The sequence below is a fragment of the Anarrhichthys ocellatus genome, unplaced genomic scaffold, assembly GCF_004355925.1.
Source record: "Anarrhichthys ocellatus isolate YVR2014 unplaced genomic scaffold, GSC_Weel_1.0 scaffold77, whole genome shotgun sequence".
Lineage (NCBI taxonomy): Eukaryota > Metazoa > Chordata > Actinopteri > Perciformes > Anarhichadidae > Anarrhichthys > Anarrhichthys ocellatus.
The window spans coordinates 553,469-570,714 of record NW_022280107.1 but is presented as its reverse complement, the minus strand read 5'-3'; the positions used below and the strand labels follow the sequence as shown (position 1 = coordinate 570,714).

General features: G+C 45.5%; 1 protein-coding gene across 2 annotated transcripts; it reads left to right on the top strand.

Moving 5' to 3' along the window:
* The first annotated feature begins 248 nt into the window (after nt 1–248).
* On the top strand, nt 249–16,290 carry lats2 (large tumor suppressor kinase 2). 2 transcript variants are annotated; one of them, XM_031873933.1, is made up of 9 exons: nt 249–509; nt 5,418–6,065; nt 9,881–10,013; nt 10,431–11,911; nt 12,250–12,477; nt 13,312–13,666; nt 13,934–14,116; nt 15,018–15,124; nt 15,274–16,290. In XM_031873933.1, exons 2-9 carry the CDS (start codon nt 5,685–5,687, stop codon nt 15,808–15,810), a joined length of 3,405 nt encoding a protein of 1,134 aa, XP_031729793.1. In that variant the 5' UTR covers nt 249–509; nt 5,418–5,684; the 3' UTR covers nt 15,811–16,290. The 2 variants fall into 2 exon arrangements, with proteins under 2 accessions (XP_031729793.1, XP_031729792.1); XM_031873932.1 differs by having other exon boundaries at nt 249–514.
* The last annotated feature ends 956 nt before the right edge of the window (nt 16,291–17,246 follow it).

Here is a 17,246-nt window from a genome sequence, read left to right as displayed (position 1 = left end):
ATAGACGATCTTTACCTTAGTGCATTTTGTTCCATATCCAACGTAAAAATATAAATAAAATAAAATAAAATAAATATATATATTACAGCTGGCACGAACTTAAAACAGTGACTCGCGTTGTCTAATAGACGATCTTCGGCTCAGTGCATTTTGTTCCATTATCCAACGTTAAATAATAAAAATATTACAGCTTCCATGAATTTCTCAGAGTGAATCACGTGGTCCTATAGACGATCTTCTTCTCGGCTCTGACGTGCGTCGGTCCGTCACGTGACCCGAGAGGAATGCGAACAATGCAGCGGACTGTTCCAACTGTGAGCTGCTTTTTCTGCTCCAGAGTCTGAAGGGAAGAAGAAAATGGAGGCTCGTTTCATCACATCCACACCGTTCCTCCGTCTTCACCGAACTACAACCGACAAACGGGCTTAAAGAACACAAAGTCGTCTTTTTGAAACTGGGATTTGAACTCCTCCGGTCCTGACTTCTTCTTCTTCTTCTTCTTCTTCATGGTGAGGTGAGACTTGTTAAAGGGGTGTCGAGGGGAGTGGTGGTCTGAACTTACTGCTGAGGAAAAAGTTCCGTCATGTGTGTGTGTGTGTGTGTGTGTGTGTGTGTGTGTGTGTGTGTGTGTGTGTGTGTGTGTGTGTGTGTGTGTGTGTGTGTGTGTGTGTGTGTGTGTGTGTGTGTGTGTTTTTGGGTGTTTTCTTTACGGTTAACGGGACTTTAATATAAAGCTCCGTTGTTTCGTGCACGAGGAATGCTCTCGTGTTGCAGAGACAGTTTTTGGGGAAAAGTCCACGAGACGTTAAAAAAACCCACAAAGAGAGAAACAGGGTTTTCCAACGGTTCTCACCTCCAGGGGCTAAAAACTACACAGACACCATTTTGTAACGGTTTTTATTAAAAAAACAGCCTTTTGTGGAAATAAACTTCGAATATAGTCTGTTTTTATACTAATTTAAAAGTAATGGCAGTTAATGCGGATGTTGCCATGTTTGTGCAGAAGACCCTTTTTAATGGAGGGGCCCCAGAACTCCATGTTAGGGACCACACAGTTAAAACACAGCTTTAAATGTGCTTTTATTTCAGAGTTTCAGTGGAGATTCTGCATAAAAGGAACATTTCTTACAGCACAACTCTTCTCTATTAATACACACTTAATTCTTAATAACATACTTGTTTTAACGTACTCTAATTTGTTTGTTTACCATATTTTATTTCTAAATATTCCTATTTTCTATTATTTAAATTGTCTTATACTATAACACTGTGTTATTGTTAGGCACTAATCAACAAGTCAAATTCCTCGTATGTGTAACGTATTTGATCAATAAACTGTTTATTATTCTGATAACTTCACAGCGGTGACATGTGGTTTATTAAACAGGCTTTAAAGAGACATAAACAGCAATAACTTGACTGTATTCACTTGAAACATGTTGTATTTGGGGTGAAACGTGTAAATAATACCAGGTTGTAAGTACACATAAAGTTTTTTTTAAAGCCTAAAGGCCTGCATATTTTGGCACTGATACAACCATGTGTTCCATTCAGGTGTACTACTACTACTACTACTACTACGACTACTAATACTACGACTACTAATACTACTACGTCTCTCTTTCTGTTTGACACTCGGTTTATTTCTTTACTTTAATCTCTTTTAGTTCAGGTGTTTGGTTTTGTTAAGAACTCACCTGACAGGTTGTTATATTTAGACTATATGTATATGTGTATACATTTACACACTGAGGCTTACAGAGGCTGTGGAGTTGCAGTCCAGCCGACGACACACAGATGTTAACAGATGTCTATTTAATCTGTGTGATGTGTTTTTTATTTGTATATAACCAGGAACATAGAATAAAACGGAATATCAAATAATCAAACTCTGTGGTGTTAAATGATTTAGACTGTAGACGAACTTGTAGATTATACTTTAGTTTAACATTTGTCTTCTGTTAACGTCACACAGAGAATATATAGATATGTTAAATTCATCTTTCTCTTTTTCACTGACCCTCATGTCTCGTTCACGATGAACTCATTATTTATTCATGAGCACATCTCTGGTAAACACAAGAGATTTAAAGTTCTGCTGTTGATTAAACCAACGAATCAACGAGTCATTTAAATAGAATCACGCTGGAATGCCTTTGGTCGACAGCCTTAAATGTTACCAAATATTACCGAGATACCAGAGCTTATTATAGCCATGTCGTATTAGGAGAAAAACAAACAAACAAACAATAATTAAATATACAGAACTGGAAAAAGGAGGAAGTGGAGCGAGTAGACACAAGAATCTGTTTTTAAGATTTAAAATCTTCTAAAGAATTCAGCAACAAGACAAACTATGAGACGTGATTTTAATTATTTCAGCTATTTGAAGATGGTTAAAAATAAGTTTTATTTCCATTTCCTATCACTTTAGTGAAGAGTTTTCTTGGAGCAGACTTGTATTTCTAGGACACCTAGTGGCCGTTAGAGGAACTGCAGGTTGCATTGATTCATTCCTCCAACAAAGAAGTCGTCTTGTTGGTTTGTTGGTTTGTTTCTCTGCAGGATTACAGAAAAACTAGCGTCGTGATTTTTATGAAACTGTGGACGAGTTTAGCACGAGACAAACTTCAACACTAAGTTTTAAAAGTAGTCGCCATAACTAAAACCTTATATTGTGAGTAGTTCAGATACTATGTAGTTATATGTTATCTTAATAATGACAATATGACAAAGGAATAAAATCTCCTATTGGTACATGCAGCGTTGTCTGGTTCTGACTGTAACAGCAATATTTAAATATCACCAATGCAACAAATATTTAATATTTATTACATATTTAAAAAGTGGTTCCCACTGATGGCAACCAAAGGACAAAAACCATAATATTGAGCCCTGGAGCCATTAAACCTGACGTAATTCTAACAGCTTTGGCAGAATACCCAGACATGAATCTGAAAACGTCACATTTTTTACAGTAAAGTTGTCAAAACAAGTGGAACTGTTTTGATCCACTTGCAGGTTAATCTACCAGAAAGACAAGACTTAAAGACTCTTAGTGACACATGAAGATGTGTTTTTATGAAGTTTGTTGTGTTTTTATGAATATTTTGAGCCTATTGTCAGGTTGAGCGTGGTCCCATGTGGGGTCAGAGGTTAACTTGAGTAGAGATAAGGCTCAGGTATGTATCGGTGGAGGTCGGGGGTTAAGTGTGGAGGTATGTTGTGTTTGTGAGTATGAGTTGTAGTTTTATTTCTTGTAAACTTTAAAGACGTGCATCATCCGCGTATCTTGTTTGTTTTTTGGTTTATTTTGGTCGGACCGTCCCATGATTCACTGCCGCTGTGAGTCGACTTGTAGTTACTTGTGGAATGGAATGCTCACTGGTCGGACACGGCGCCCGAAGCGTCGCAGGAATGGAGGCAAGAGATGCCAGAGACGGGGCAACACACCACCCACCAACAACTTAAAACAAGACGTTTCCCTCTGCACAGTTAGATGTGTACACACAGTGAGGGCTGTGTGCTTCCTAGAAACAGCCCAAGGGAGGGAAGTCTGCCAGGAAGGAGGGGGGGGGCGGGTAGTTCAAGGGCTTCTTATGTTCGGCTGCTTTGGTTTGACCGCCGTGATATGGTCGGGATTTGTTAATGATAATAAGGTAAGTTGGTAAATTAGTGTAAAACCACATGAAATAACCAAACCAGTGTTCATTGTAATTCAATTTGTTTTCTGATCTTTGGCATTACAGTAGACCAAAATGCTCACTTTAAACTCCCATTTAAAAGCTTCACGTTATGACTCATCAAGTCATAGTTTTTACAACTTAGTTTGTCGGAGAAATCACATTTTATTTAATGTCAGTTTAGCGTTTGGTGGATCGCTCTGAACCCTGAAACATCTGTGAGCTTCAGCCGCTCATTTTCTATAAATAAGAAGCCGATCGGAGGCTTGAATCACAGCGGCACCGAGTTTAAAACACGTCATTGTTGCAATAATATTCTAGTCGTGCAAAAATTTACCCAAAAATGTAATAGAACTGATTTTCGGGGTTGTTCATATGTCACGTATTCAGTTGTCATCACTCTACGGTGAATTGATGGAGTGAATAGTTGTAGAATATAATGTTTTCGATGAAATATCATAAATTTAAGGTTTGTTTTGGCTGCTTTTTCTGACGTCGCACACGATGTGTTAAAGGACTGGGGGGGGGGGGTTAAACTTGTGCAATCGCTGCTATGCATTGATGGGGTCCGGAGGAGGGCGGGGGGGCAGGTGGTGTTTTATGACCCAGAACATTCCTGAATTCTGCTTTAAGATGTGCACCAGTCCTGAATCCAGGTTACCGGTTTTTACCGGTTTCAAACTTTAAACATTTCATTCTGTAAACACGTACCAAAAATCAAAGTTCATATTTTGACATGAAATGAAGGTAACGCCGAGTAGAACTTGTCTTTAATACCAGATAACAATAGCAACGTTTATTTCTAAAGCACATTTTGTACACAGGGGGGAGTTCAGTGTGCTTTATCCAAATATACAATGTGATGTAACCCTCTGAACATCCAGCAGCTTTGGGCCACAACAACCATGACTACAAGTAGAGAGAACTAGAACATGTCTTTAGTGCAGAATAACACAGTTGTGACGTGAATGTCCTGGTCTATTCTGAGGTACGTCTTCAACCAGAGGAGTGTTGGCTACCTTCTGTTTTACGTGTTATAGAACATACTGTAGCTTTAACCTTCCTGGCTCACTTCTACATTCTTCAAGAAATAGATTCCTGGTTGAACGATTATGACTCGATGCACAAAACTCAATAATCTGACATTTTAAACTCTATTCTCAACGTTATGATCGCCTGGAACAAGTCGGTGACACCGGGATGTCCGTTCTTTACTGCTGCCCCTGAACGCAACGTAATACACGTTCTAAACTAAACACGAGCAGAGTTTTGATGTTTGTTGAGTATAACAGAGAGATTTATTTGAAGAGAAGTTTGTATTATTTATTTATAATAACAGCAGCTTGTTATGTCACATGACTCAGAACATGCTGACGTTGTGTTTTTACTACGAGGATGTATTTTTATTTATTTTCTTGTTGGTTCTCAAGATAATGGAAGTAGATTCATCTGTTTTTTTTTAACAACAAATATGCATATATGTTTTAAAAATAGCAGATAGTCACATGAGTAAACTAAATTACGTATATATATATATTTTTGATGCATTGATTATCGTTTTCATAATCACATCGTAGCCGTCTGAATCGAGTCGTGAGGTACAAAGAGATTCCCACCCCTCATGTGAACTGTCCTGAGCTTACTTTTTATTATTAAAAAACCCAAAATATAACCATGAACATGATACATGTCAGCCGTCTTATCCGTGCTCTGACTCCTTCTCTTCCTCCACAGGTGGCGACGACCGGCAGCATCATGGTTTGGCTCCACGGGGCCCTCGTGACCGGCTGCATCTCCTGGAATAAGCTGGAACCAGAGCCTTGAAAAGACGCAACATGGAACGCCTGTAGTACCGCACCTTTACCTTCAACATCATCATCATCATCATCATCATCATCATCATCAGGAATCACAAAGAGAGACTCGGAGGAAGCGTCACTGTTTAGGGTTAGCAGCTAGAAGAGGAGCTTTGCGTTTCCCCTCTAGAGGAGCACTGAGGCCATGAGGCCCAAGACTTTCCCAGCAGCCCCGTACGTGGGCAACACCCGCCAGAGGCTCCAGGAGATCAAGGAGGGTCTGAAGCAGCCGGCCAAGCTGGTGAGCCAGGCCCTGCACGGGGGGGGCAGCTCCCGGACCGACGGCGGCGGCGGTGGTAGAGGCGCCGACTGTAAGAGCGGGAAGGACGCCGCCAGCCGGCAGCAGCAGCAGCCCCGGCCCCCGCAGAAGTTCAACAACTACCAGAATGCACTGCGGGAAATCCGCAGGTCCCTCATGCCCTTTGCCAACGAGTCGGGCCCGTCCCCCGGGTCGGGACACCAGGCCGGCGCCGGGGAGGTGAACCGGCAGATGCTGCAGGAGCTGGTCAACGCCGGCTGTGACCAGGTGAGAGAGAGAGAGAGAGAGAGAGAGTGTGTGTGTGTGTGTGTGTGTGTGTGTGTGTGTGTGTGTGTGTGTGTAGATGCTAGTACTCCTTTTGATTCTGCTTATCGGTTCGGTTCCTTTAGAAAAACCTCGCGAAGAAAGAAGTCGGGTATTAAATGCATCATAAAGAACTATTTCCTCACGTGAGGATTTTTAATCCTCCGACATGTTCAGGGTTCATTCGGTAAAAACAGTAAAGTGCAGCATCCATCCTGCCATTCTGGAGCTCAGGACGGGACGATGAAGCTCAGTTTACACTCAGCGTTGTGAAGTCGGCAGGACGTAAACGCGCCAGAGAACTACAGAATCCCGGCCTGCGTGTCGTGTGCAAAAGGCTCTGGGGTTTGGTCGTGCAGCTCTGAAGTTTTCAGACACGACTGTCACAAATATTCACTGATAAAAACACTATCTGAGGTTTCTATGAGTTAGCCGTTTTGTATCTTTTTATCCTTATCTCTTTCCTTTTTTCCAGTACGACTATTGGAAATTCCTTCTTTAATAGATGCCATTTTTTAGGATTTTTTAAACACCTCCTCCATTAGATATCAGTAGTCATACTTAAAAAAGGAGATAAATGAGGATACTCAGCTTCAGCACTATAGAATAAATCCTCCTTGCAGGTTCATTTTAGACACCGAAGCTCCTCCGGTACATTTCAAACATCCGTCAAAGACGACAGAAGAAACTCATACGGCAGCCATTTCCTCGGCTTCGATGCCGGCCGGTCGGCCTCCATTGCTTCCACCGTTTGTGATGAATGGACCCGAGCGGAGCGGAGCGAGTCGATGCAGACAGGAAGTGAACATTCAATGGTCAGCAGGGTGGAACAGTTCCTCCTGCTGCAGGCGAGTCACCACCCAACATGTCGCCTGTCCTCCTCCTCCTCTGGTTCTCTGTCGATGTGTTCCATGAAACCAATAAATATCAAAGAATCCAATACTTTACACGACATCAGAATTATATATATATATATATATATATATTTTTTTTTATATTCCTAAACTGGCATTGCACCCTCAGTGAATGTAATATAATAATAATAACACGGCGGTGCAAGATGGCGATCTCCATGGAAGACAATCCGCTCCACATGTAGATATAAACGGCTACTTCAGGTGATTATACACCGATTAAAACATAGTTATGAATATCATATCCAATATCAGCCAATAAATCCAGTGTGATAGATATATATGCCACTACTGGACTGCCTCTGATGTTAAAGTGTTGAATACACACCTCATCACCTGTACACACACACACGTGATCCTCAGCCTCAGGTTTCAGGCCACCAAACTGAACATTTTAATGATTTTCAGACATAATCCAGAGCTGCTGTCGATCAGCGTGCTTGAACGCCCCTCACCTAATATTTCTCCCTCCACCTCTTCTATAAGCAACTCTTATTCGTTCAGCTCTTATCTCTATCAGCTAACCTCATCATCCTCCTCCTCTCCGTCTTCTCCGGCTGCAAATCACAGAGCAATGCTGCTTGTTACATAACGACCTCTTTCTTTTTTTTTTTGGGCTTCTTTAAAGGGAGGAAATGTTTTGGAGGGGGGAGCGAGGGTGTGGTGGGAGGAAACGAAGGGAAGGAAGGAAGGGAAGGAGGGGTGACCTAAACTCACAGGCCTGTTACTGTACGTACAGGACAGAACGTTTCTGTAACGATGAGGAAGGATCCTGTGCGTTAGTGTTTCCTGACTTTCCTCTGACCACTCATTTCTTTAGTAACTTCCTCTGAAGAAGTTACACTTTCTTTGGCACATTGAGGAGGAGGAGGAGGAGGAGGAGGAGGAGGAGGAGGGTTTTTATGGCTCTCTGTGTGGAAACAGTGCAAAGGCGTCATTCATATGAGTTTGATTTCCTCGTGCTGGAGTGAGTTTCAGATTTAGGTCAAAGAGACAACGAATATCCCAAAAAGGCGTGCGTGTGTGGCTTGTAGGCGTGTGATGGAATATGAGCGAGAAACATCTGTCGCCATGGCAGTCAGGGTCACTTCAGGGTCACTAGGCCCGCCTCCACACACACACACAGTCCAAGAGAGGAAGCGTGGAACAATAAAAAGCATTGTTACTGTGTTTTGATGGTTCAATATTTCTCTAGTAACCAGTGACACATGGAAGCCTTTAAGGAGACGTGTGAACACGTCTCACCTGCAGGTGCACCTCCGCCTTGTTGGTACCTTTAAACACTTAAAAGTACCTCATTACAATCTGACTGCAGACGTTTGTCTCTAATCCTTTTAGCTCCACACTGTCAGAAATGCTCCAAAAATACCTCATGTTGCATTACTAAACTTAATATCTTACATAATTATCTTTTGTGTCATTAAAGCAAATAAGGAATTAAAAGCAGGAGGAAAGACGAGGTAGAAGGACATAATGTGACATTACTGGGCGTCTCTGGCAGCCAGCACTCTCTACTGGCTACTCAGGAATGCAACACACGCACGCACACACACAGGAAACTGAGTATAAACAGTGGTGTGTGTGTGTGTGTGTGTGTGTGTGTGTGTGTGTGTGAACACGTGGATGCAATGGGAGGGGTTGACAGCAGGCGTGTGCACGCTGTATTTACACCTATGTAGACGCACTGTGATGGACACACACACACACACACACTACAGAGGGCGTAGAGAGTGTGTGTCCGTGGTATTTCCTGGCTGTGCCCACTGTTGCTGCGTGGTCCGACTTTTAATCCGTTCATGTTTAACAGATGACGCTGGTCAGCGTCAATCCAGTAATAAGAAGTTGCTAAATGCATTTTATTTGACCCTGTTGTTGTGACTCGAGGTTCCTCTGAGTGATTTATCATCAGCAGCACTTTGTATCCGTCGTAAAGGTTTAACGTCAGGAACCATGTGCTCAGGTCTCCTGCTTCTTGTTCTACTTCCGGCAGCAGCCTGAATGTGGTTTAAAGGACTTTCTGATGGCAGAGCAGCGGAGAGGCCGTCGCAATAATCCATAAGTCATAATGCATGTGTTGACATGGCTGCAGAGCACCAGTTCCTTCATATCTATGGTGTAAAACTACACCTATAAGAAACTGAAGACTGCTTATGATTGTGATTATCCTGAAGTTACTCGAGGAATCAGCTCGTGGCTTAAAGAAGACAACTGGGAATGACGATGTGATAATAACTATGAGGCGTCTCGGTCTGAGTGAGAAGCGTTTAGGTTAAATGAACACAAGAAGAGGACTGATCGGCGTAGTTAAAGGAATGCTCCTCATGTCTCCTCCCTCACATTTTTGCCGCTTCGACTCCGGCGTACATTACACAGCAGCCGACCAACCGACATTTCTCACATAGGTGACCTACATCGCTGAGGGCCTCTACAGCGAGCCACCTGCTGGAGCCAAAGCATGATGAGTGTGTGTGTGTGTGATGGAGGAGGCAAGTAATTAAATAAAATAGAGTTTTACGTGAAGAATGAGGAGAATTCAATCTGCAGAGATCTTAAAGCGAAGTTGTGGAAGCTGCTTTTCCACTCGGTTAACTTTGTGGGTTTTATGAGATACTTTAATCAGTATCTGTTGTGTATAATATTTTGAATATCTACACCACTTTACCTTGTCGTTGGATGGGAAAGATGCTGTCTATGCCCTCTTTAAAGACTCTGAAGAGACTGAACTGTTTCTTAAAATAATATTTTTATTGTACTTTTTATTTCTATGAGTTCTTGTGTTTCGACACTAAGAAACTCTTCATTTGTCAAATGTAAATAAGGAGTTGTTATAGTAAAGTAAGGTACTGTAACTGTTTTGTTTCTCAGGAGATGGCGGTGCGGGCGCTGAAGCAGACAGGAAGTAGAAACATTGAAGCGGCTCTAGAGTACATCAGTAAAATGGGTTACCTCGACCCGCGCAATGAGCTCATCGTCCGCGTCATCAAGCAGACTTCACCAGGTATGAAAACACTTTCTCTGCCCTATTTATATTTACTTCATGTGCTTATTGATCCAGTTACTTGTTGCAGCAGAAGATAGATGTTGTATTTAAAAAACACACAAACATAAAGGAAATATAAATAATATTACAATACAGGAAGAGGCAGAAAACCCACTGGGCTTATTTGAAGCCTTCATCTCTATAATAATAACATTTCACAATATTATAAAGAACACAAAATTAATACATGGAAGATATGACTACGTAATATTGATGACAAAGTATTTTAACAATAGTAATGCTACATGTGAGTGAAACAGCTGTGGATAAAGTATAAAACCTGAAACAAGGAGTACATGGACAATACTACACAAGGAAAGCAAATAGAAAACAGCAATTAAATACTCTTTTAAGATCTTGTTCCTTGTTTTTTAGGAAAAGCGGTCATGCCAAACCCGATGGACCACCGGCCCCCGTTAGAGGCTCCAGGTGAGGCAGGTGTGATGCCTCAGTACCACCAGATGGGGGCTCCCATGTACGAGGGGCCCGGTGGATACGGCCCCGAGGGGGAGATGCCCAGACCTTACATGAGCGCTCCCCCCGTGATGAACTACATGATGCCTCCGTCTGGTGCGGCGCAGGGCCCGGCCATGGGAAACCCGATGGGTCGGCCCCCCAGCATGGGCGCCTATCCGCCGGTGATGGCCGCCCAGAGCAACCCGGCCAATGCCATGTACCCGCCGGGGGCCCAGCAGAAGGGCTACCCTTCTATGGAGCAGCACGGAGCCATGATGAGCTACACCGTCCCCGGCCAGCCGCTGCAGCAGCTCCAGCCTCAGCCACCAGGGGGCCCCGTCCCAGGCCCCCACTACGACTACGGCCACGCCCGGCCGCACATGATGGAGCCGGCCGGCTACGGAGTCAAGAGGACCGCCTCCTTCCAGAACAAGATGGCGCCGCCCATGGGCCAGAGTGTTCCTGGAGGAGGAGGGTACCCGGCTAACCTGTACCTTCCGCCTCACTCCCACCCGCGCCAGGCCAGCCCCACCTCCCACCAGGTCCACATGATGTCCCGCTCTCCGGGCGACTTCTCCGACATGCCGCAGGGCTTGATGACGCCCTCCAGGGCCAGCCTCAACCTGGACCTGTACGAGCTCCACTGGGCAGGGCCTCCGGGAGCCGAAGGGGCGCCTCAAGCCAGGCAACCTCAGGGCCCCTTCAGGGGAGAGGTGCGTGTGCCCAGCAGAACCAACTCCTTCAACAGTCGCTCCACGGGGCCCAATGGCGTCCGGCCCGTGATGGCTGCGCCGCCGCCCACAGCTGGTAAACAGGACCCCTCCCTGGGCCCTCCGAACACCATCACGGCTGTGACGTCCCCGCCCATCCAACAGCCGGTCAAGAGCATCCGCGTGATGAGGCCGGAGCCCAAGACGGCCGTGGGGCCGTGTCACCCCAGCTGGATGACGGCTCAGGCCCAGGACGCCGCGGAGCCTCTGGCCTACATGCCGGAGGAGACCTACTCCCATGAGCCGGCGCAGGAGCAGCGCTGCCCGCCGCCGCCTTACCCCAAAAACCTGCTGATGGAGGAAGGAGCCGGGGTCATGTGCGGAGCCCAGGACCTCGGCTCAGCGGCCAGAAACAGCGGCGGGAGCGCAAAGGCCGAGGAGAGCCAGCAGGTGAAGGAGAAGACGAAGACGGGCAAAGGAGAGAAGATGGTGAAGGACAAGAAGCAGATCCAGACATCGCCCGTTCCCGTGAGGAAGAACGGACGAGACGAGGAGAAGAGGGAGTCGCGCATCAAGACCTACTCGCCCTTCGCTTTCAAGTTCTACATGGAGCAGCACATAGAGAACGTGATGAAGACCCACCAGCAGAAACTGAACCGCAGGCTTCAGCTGGAGCAAGAGATGTCCAAGGTGAGACCAGCCAGGAAGCAGTGAGATGACGGTGATGTTTGAGTCTTAAGTGTCTTAATTATTGAACGTAACCTCTGTGTTTTGATGCCCTGCATATCCTGTAATTTGCGTCAGTGTTTCTTCTGTTGAGTCATGACTTTGGCTTCTGCCCTTTGACCTGCTTTAAAGTGGTCGAAAGGCTTTCTTTCGAGAAGATACCGCGGATAGTTCTGTAACAGGAACAGTTCAAATTGACAGCGAAGCTCAGGGCCACATTCCTACGTCACTACCGATCACACGAGTACATTTAACTTGTTTTCAAGTTGTTTGTTTCGTCACATACTTGTGTTCTGTCCCAGGCCGGCCTGTCTGAAGCAGAGCAGGAGCAGATGAGGAAGATGCTGAACCAGAAAGAGTCCAACTACAACCGGCTACGCCGAGCCAAGATGGACAAGTCCATGTTTGTCAAGATCAAGACGTTGGGCATCGGGGCCTTCGGTGAAGTGTGTCTCACGCGTAAAGTGGACCTGGGAGCTCTTTATGCCATGAAAACACTGCGCAAGAAGGACGTCCTCAACCGCAACCAGGTGAGCTAGTTCACTGCTGTTCACGTGTGAAGAAGTTTGTGAGTTTGTACCAGTTACATAGAGAACTTCATCACTTTTTACCATGTGTGTTATACGGGTGTAATGGTATTCATGGTTCAGTACGTACCTCGGTTTTAGGGTCACGGTTCAGCAAGTACCTGAATCTTTGGATCGCGGTACGGTATGTACCTCGTTTTTGAGGTACACGCGTCAGTTTTTGGGGTCATGGTTCGGTACCTACCTCGGCCTTTGGGTCGAGTTTCAGCACATATATAAAGTTTTTGGGTCACAGTTCAGTAAGTACCTTGTTTTTGAATCGTGGTTCGGTAAGTTTTCGGCACAATAGAGGAAACTAAGACGATGCAGAAAATGTAATTTGTTCATTTAATTTTTGAAAAATGAACGTTGCTCATCGGCCATAGTTCTTATTTTAGCAGTTAAGGTACTTAAATACAGGCATATTGTCAATGAGAAATGAATCAATAACAAAAATAAGACCGAGCACAACAGCGATACTCTAGTCTACAGCATTGGTTGCTTTGGCTGTTCTGTTACCAGTCAGTTTTTTGTTTGGTTCCACTAATCGACACATTCTGGTGAAGCCGTCGTAAAGTAAATGTTTGAAGTGTATCCACGGATAAACCAGTTAAACTGTCAGCGTTTAGTTAACCGGGCTAAACCTACTGGTATGCTGCAGCTGACCACTACTGGTGTGCGGGTGAAACTTGCGCTCCAGAATTCCTGAACCGAACCGAACGTCTTGCACAGAACGGTTTAAAACAAATACATCGTTACATTGTATTCGTATTAAACGTTGTACTCCGTCTGGTGCAGGTGGCCCACGTGAAAGCGGAGCGCGATATCCTGGCGGAGGCCGACAACGAGTGGGTGGTGCGTCTCTACTACTCCTTCCAGGACCGCGACAGCCTCTACTTCGTCATGGACTACATCCCCGGCGGAGACATGATGAGCCTGCTCATCCGGATGGGCGTCTTCCCCGAGCCTCTGGCGCGCTTCTACGTGGCGGAGCTGACGCTGGCCATCGAGAGCGTCCACAAGATGGGCTTCATCCACCGCGACATCAAGCCCGACAACATCCTTATCGACCTGGACGGACACATCAAGCTGACGGACTTCGGCCTGTGCACGGGCTTCCGCTGGACGCACAACTCCAAGTACTACCAGAAGGGTGAGGCGGCTTGATTAATGTCTGTGAAGGTATAACATGTAATATTCTCTTCCATCACAGTTTTACCTACTTCTTACTCATTTATCTCTACTAGAGAATCATGTTTCAGACACTATTAAAGAGAGACGCTGTGTGTTCTCAATCAGAAAGGTGTCGGGTGCTTCTGGAGACCTTTTCTTCCCGTCCAGCTCACCCAGACGTTGTGTGTGTTTCTTCCTGCGTACGGTTTAACAACATTGTCCCCCCCCCCTCTTCTTCTGCCTCCAGGGAGCCACGTGAGACAGGACAGCATGGAGCCCAGTGACTTCTGGGACGACGTGTCCAACTGTCGCTGCGGCGATCGGCTGATGTCGCTGGAGCAGAGCGCCAACCGGCAGCACCAGCGCTGCCTCGCTCACTCTCTGGTGGGAACGCCCAACTACATCGCACCCGAGGTGCTGCTGCGCAAAGGTGGGGCGAGATTCAGCAGAGCCGGTGTCTGAAATAAAGTGTCTGTCGGCTGGAGTTTAGATTCAAAGGCAGCCGATGTTCGTGTTGGTATCAGAGAGCAGAGATGAAGCTAGAAGATGGACCTGCAGGATTTCAATGTTCTGTGAAAGCTTTACACCTGTTGAGACAGGAACTGATTTAGTGTTTTTTCTTTGCATTTGCCACCTGATCATTTCAGACATTGTGGTACATAGTGGTTTGTTTGATTTGGCCTAATTTCTTTACTTTGAAATTTTGAATTTTAAAGTTAAGCAAACATGGTTAAAAAAAAGGTTTACTCTCGTTTTTTATTTTTATATTAGGCATTTAGTTTAGTTTAATATTATCCTGGATACCCGGGGTTCTCTCCATTTGTAACTTCTGGTTGTTAAAAAAAAATAAACTGGACTGTAAATATGTTTTAAACCGCTGTACGCTACAGGGACCCATCAATATGGTTTAGGTTTAATTGAACCATTTGGCAGTACCTCTGCCTCCACTAGATGGTGGCCTGAAGCCACCACTGTGTGAGAATAACTGCTTTATTACATTAGAGTAAGAACGAGTCCGTGAAAGTTTACCGTCATAAGGAACGTTATTGTGAATCAGACGTCACAGTGTAACAACTTCTACCCCGCAGTACTCGTGCAGTAGAGTTCATCAATATTTGGACTCATTTGTTGTATATTAAAAATAAGACATTAACTTTAATGTTTAAGAGCTGACAGGGAGCTTTAATTTGAGAGAACAGTAGAAGCTGTAGCCCAGGTTTTTGTCCTGTTACATTTATATCAATGCGCTGATGTTTAGTAAATGTGTGTCTGTGCAAACACTTATAATGGAGGATTTGTGCTGACTGTGGTATTTGTGTGTTGTTGTGCAGGTTACACCCAACTGTGTGACTGGTGGAGCGTTGGAGTGATCCTGTTTGAGATGCTGGTAGGACAGCCGCCCTTCCTGGCCTCCACGCCCACCGAGACTCAGATTAAGGTCAGTGAAGAAGAACGACATCCCTGCTTTGATTTAGAATGACGGCTGTTTTGCCTGTTTGTATGATTGTGACATGCAACAGAGTTTCTTCTTTAAGACTGACCTGAGAATAGTAGGTGAGCTGTGATCACCTCTTTGTGTGTCTGCAGGTCATTAACTGGGAGAGCACGCTGCAGGTTCCCGCTCAGGTCAAACTGAGCCCCGAGGCCGTCGACATCATCGGCCGTCTCTGCTGCTCCGCGGAGGACCGCCTGGGAGCCAACGGCGCCGGCGAGATCAAGGCCCACCCGTTCTTCGCCCAGATGGACTTCTCCAGCAACCTGCGGCAGCAGCCGGCGCCCTACCTGCCCAAGATCGCCCACCCGATGGACACCTCCAACTTCGACCCCGTGGAGGATGAGGGTGTCCCCGGGGCCTGGAGCGACAGCGGCGACAGCACCCGGGCTCTGGACACGCTCTGCTCGCCGCACGGGAAGCACCCCGAGCACGCCTTCTACGAGTTCACCTTCCGCAGGTTCTTCGACGACAACGGATGCCCCTTCCGCTACCCGAAACCGCTCGAGGCCAGCGCCGGCCCGGACGAGGTGGACGGCGAACACGATGACGAAGAAGAAGAGGAGGAGGACGACGACGATGAAGAGGAGGAGGGCGAGCAGGGGGAGGGGTGTGAGCCGGTGTACGTGTAGAGCCGCAGACTGAACGGCGTGCGACTACCACAGGTGTTCTTGAGTTTGACTGATGAACGTTATCCCCCCCCCCCCCCCCCCCCCCTTTTGTGGAATCTATAGCGCGTCCACAAACCTCCTCTGATCCGGGACCAAGAGACCACATTCTGTGTGAGACTGACTGCAGACGAGCGTGAAGAAGAGTCAAACCGTTCAGGTTGAAGGAGTATTTGTTGGGAATGTAAGATTGTTTTCTGGTCCCATTCCTTTTCCAAACCTTCGTGTCTTAAACGGACGACTGGAGCGCTGATCTTCTGACCGGAGTGGAACCCGATTTCACCCGTGGATTTCGCAGGAAGAGGAGGAGACTGAACGAGCAACACGCCTCTTTTCACGGCTGCTGCAAAAATAAGCTACAAAGACACTTTGCATGCACGTGCACACACACTCACGTATTCAGTCATACAGGGTTTGGGGGGTTTGGGGGGTGGGGGGGGGGGGGGGTAAAAAAGACGTCTCTGCAGGTTAAATTTCAGCGTCCATGTTTCAAGAAGTATGCTCGACGAACAAATTCTCCTGAAGAATAGTTCGTCGTGCTTCTTTGTGGCGTGAGAGAGAGAGAGAACGCGTCACCTTTGTTTTGGCAGCATAAAACCAAAAAGATTCAAAAGAACCTTTTCTATCCTCAGCTGCCTCATTTTGTGCGGACTGTTGTTCAGTGGAACGTTTTCTTTCCTCGTCGCTGTTACAAATATTCTGCTCAAGATCAGCCTCAATACAGGAAGTCACAATTAAATACATTAAAATGTGCTTAAAAGGCAATAAAACAATACAAGTAAGGTTAGTAATGAAGAGAAGCAGCAGATTAAAAACCTTGTTTTATAAAACGCTTCCTGTTACTGATCCTTTATTATAACGAACCATTTCAAATCCTACAAAAAGGAGTCCGGATGAGTCTCTTGATTCTGTTTTTATTGGGATCAAAGTAGCGTTTATTGAGCCCAACATGCGCTGAATCTCCCGTAATCAATCACAGGAACAATTGCATCAAGAAAGCAAGAAAATAAATGTTCTTACGTTGAAGTTCTACTTCTTGAGAACTCGTTTTGTTTTTAAGAAGGGAACCGACGAACGGAGAGAAACCGTATTTAATAAGATAAGTAAAGAGGAACCTGAACCCCGTTGGGTCGGATGGTGCTGAGTTGGTTTCTGACTGAGAATCAAAGCTCCAACACACACACACACACACACACACACACACACACAGATGCACAATTTACAGCTATTTTGCAAAGATGAGTTGTAACTGAAGCGGCCTCGTCTTCATCGTCTGGAGGCAGTCATGACAATAGTTCTTGTGATAGTTTGACTACGTGCAATACAAAAAAATATACATTAAATATAGTTTTATAAACACTTAATATCTTTTGTTTTGAACGTGTTTTTTTTTTTCGTAC

Coding starts and splice junctions, on each gene's coding strand:
- lats2 (XM_031873933.1), top strand. CDS start 5,685: ATGAGGCCCAAGACTTTCCCAGCAGCCCCGTACGTGGGCAACACCCGC. Junction 13,667..13,933: donor CTCCAAGTACTACCAGAAGG/GTGAGGCGGCTT, acceptor TTCTGCCTCCAG/GGAGCCACGTGAGACAGGAC. Junction 15,125..15,273: donor CCACCGAGACTCAGATTAAG/GTCAGTGAAGAA, acceptor GTGTGTCTGCAG/GTCATTAACTGGGAGAGCAC.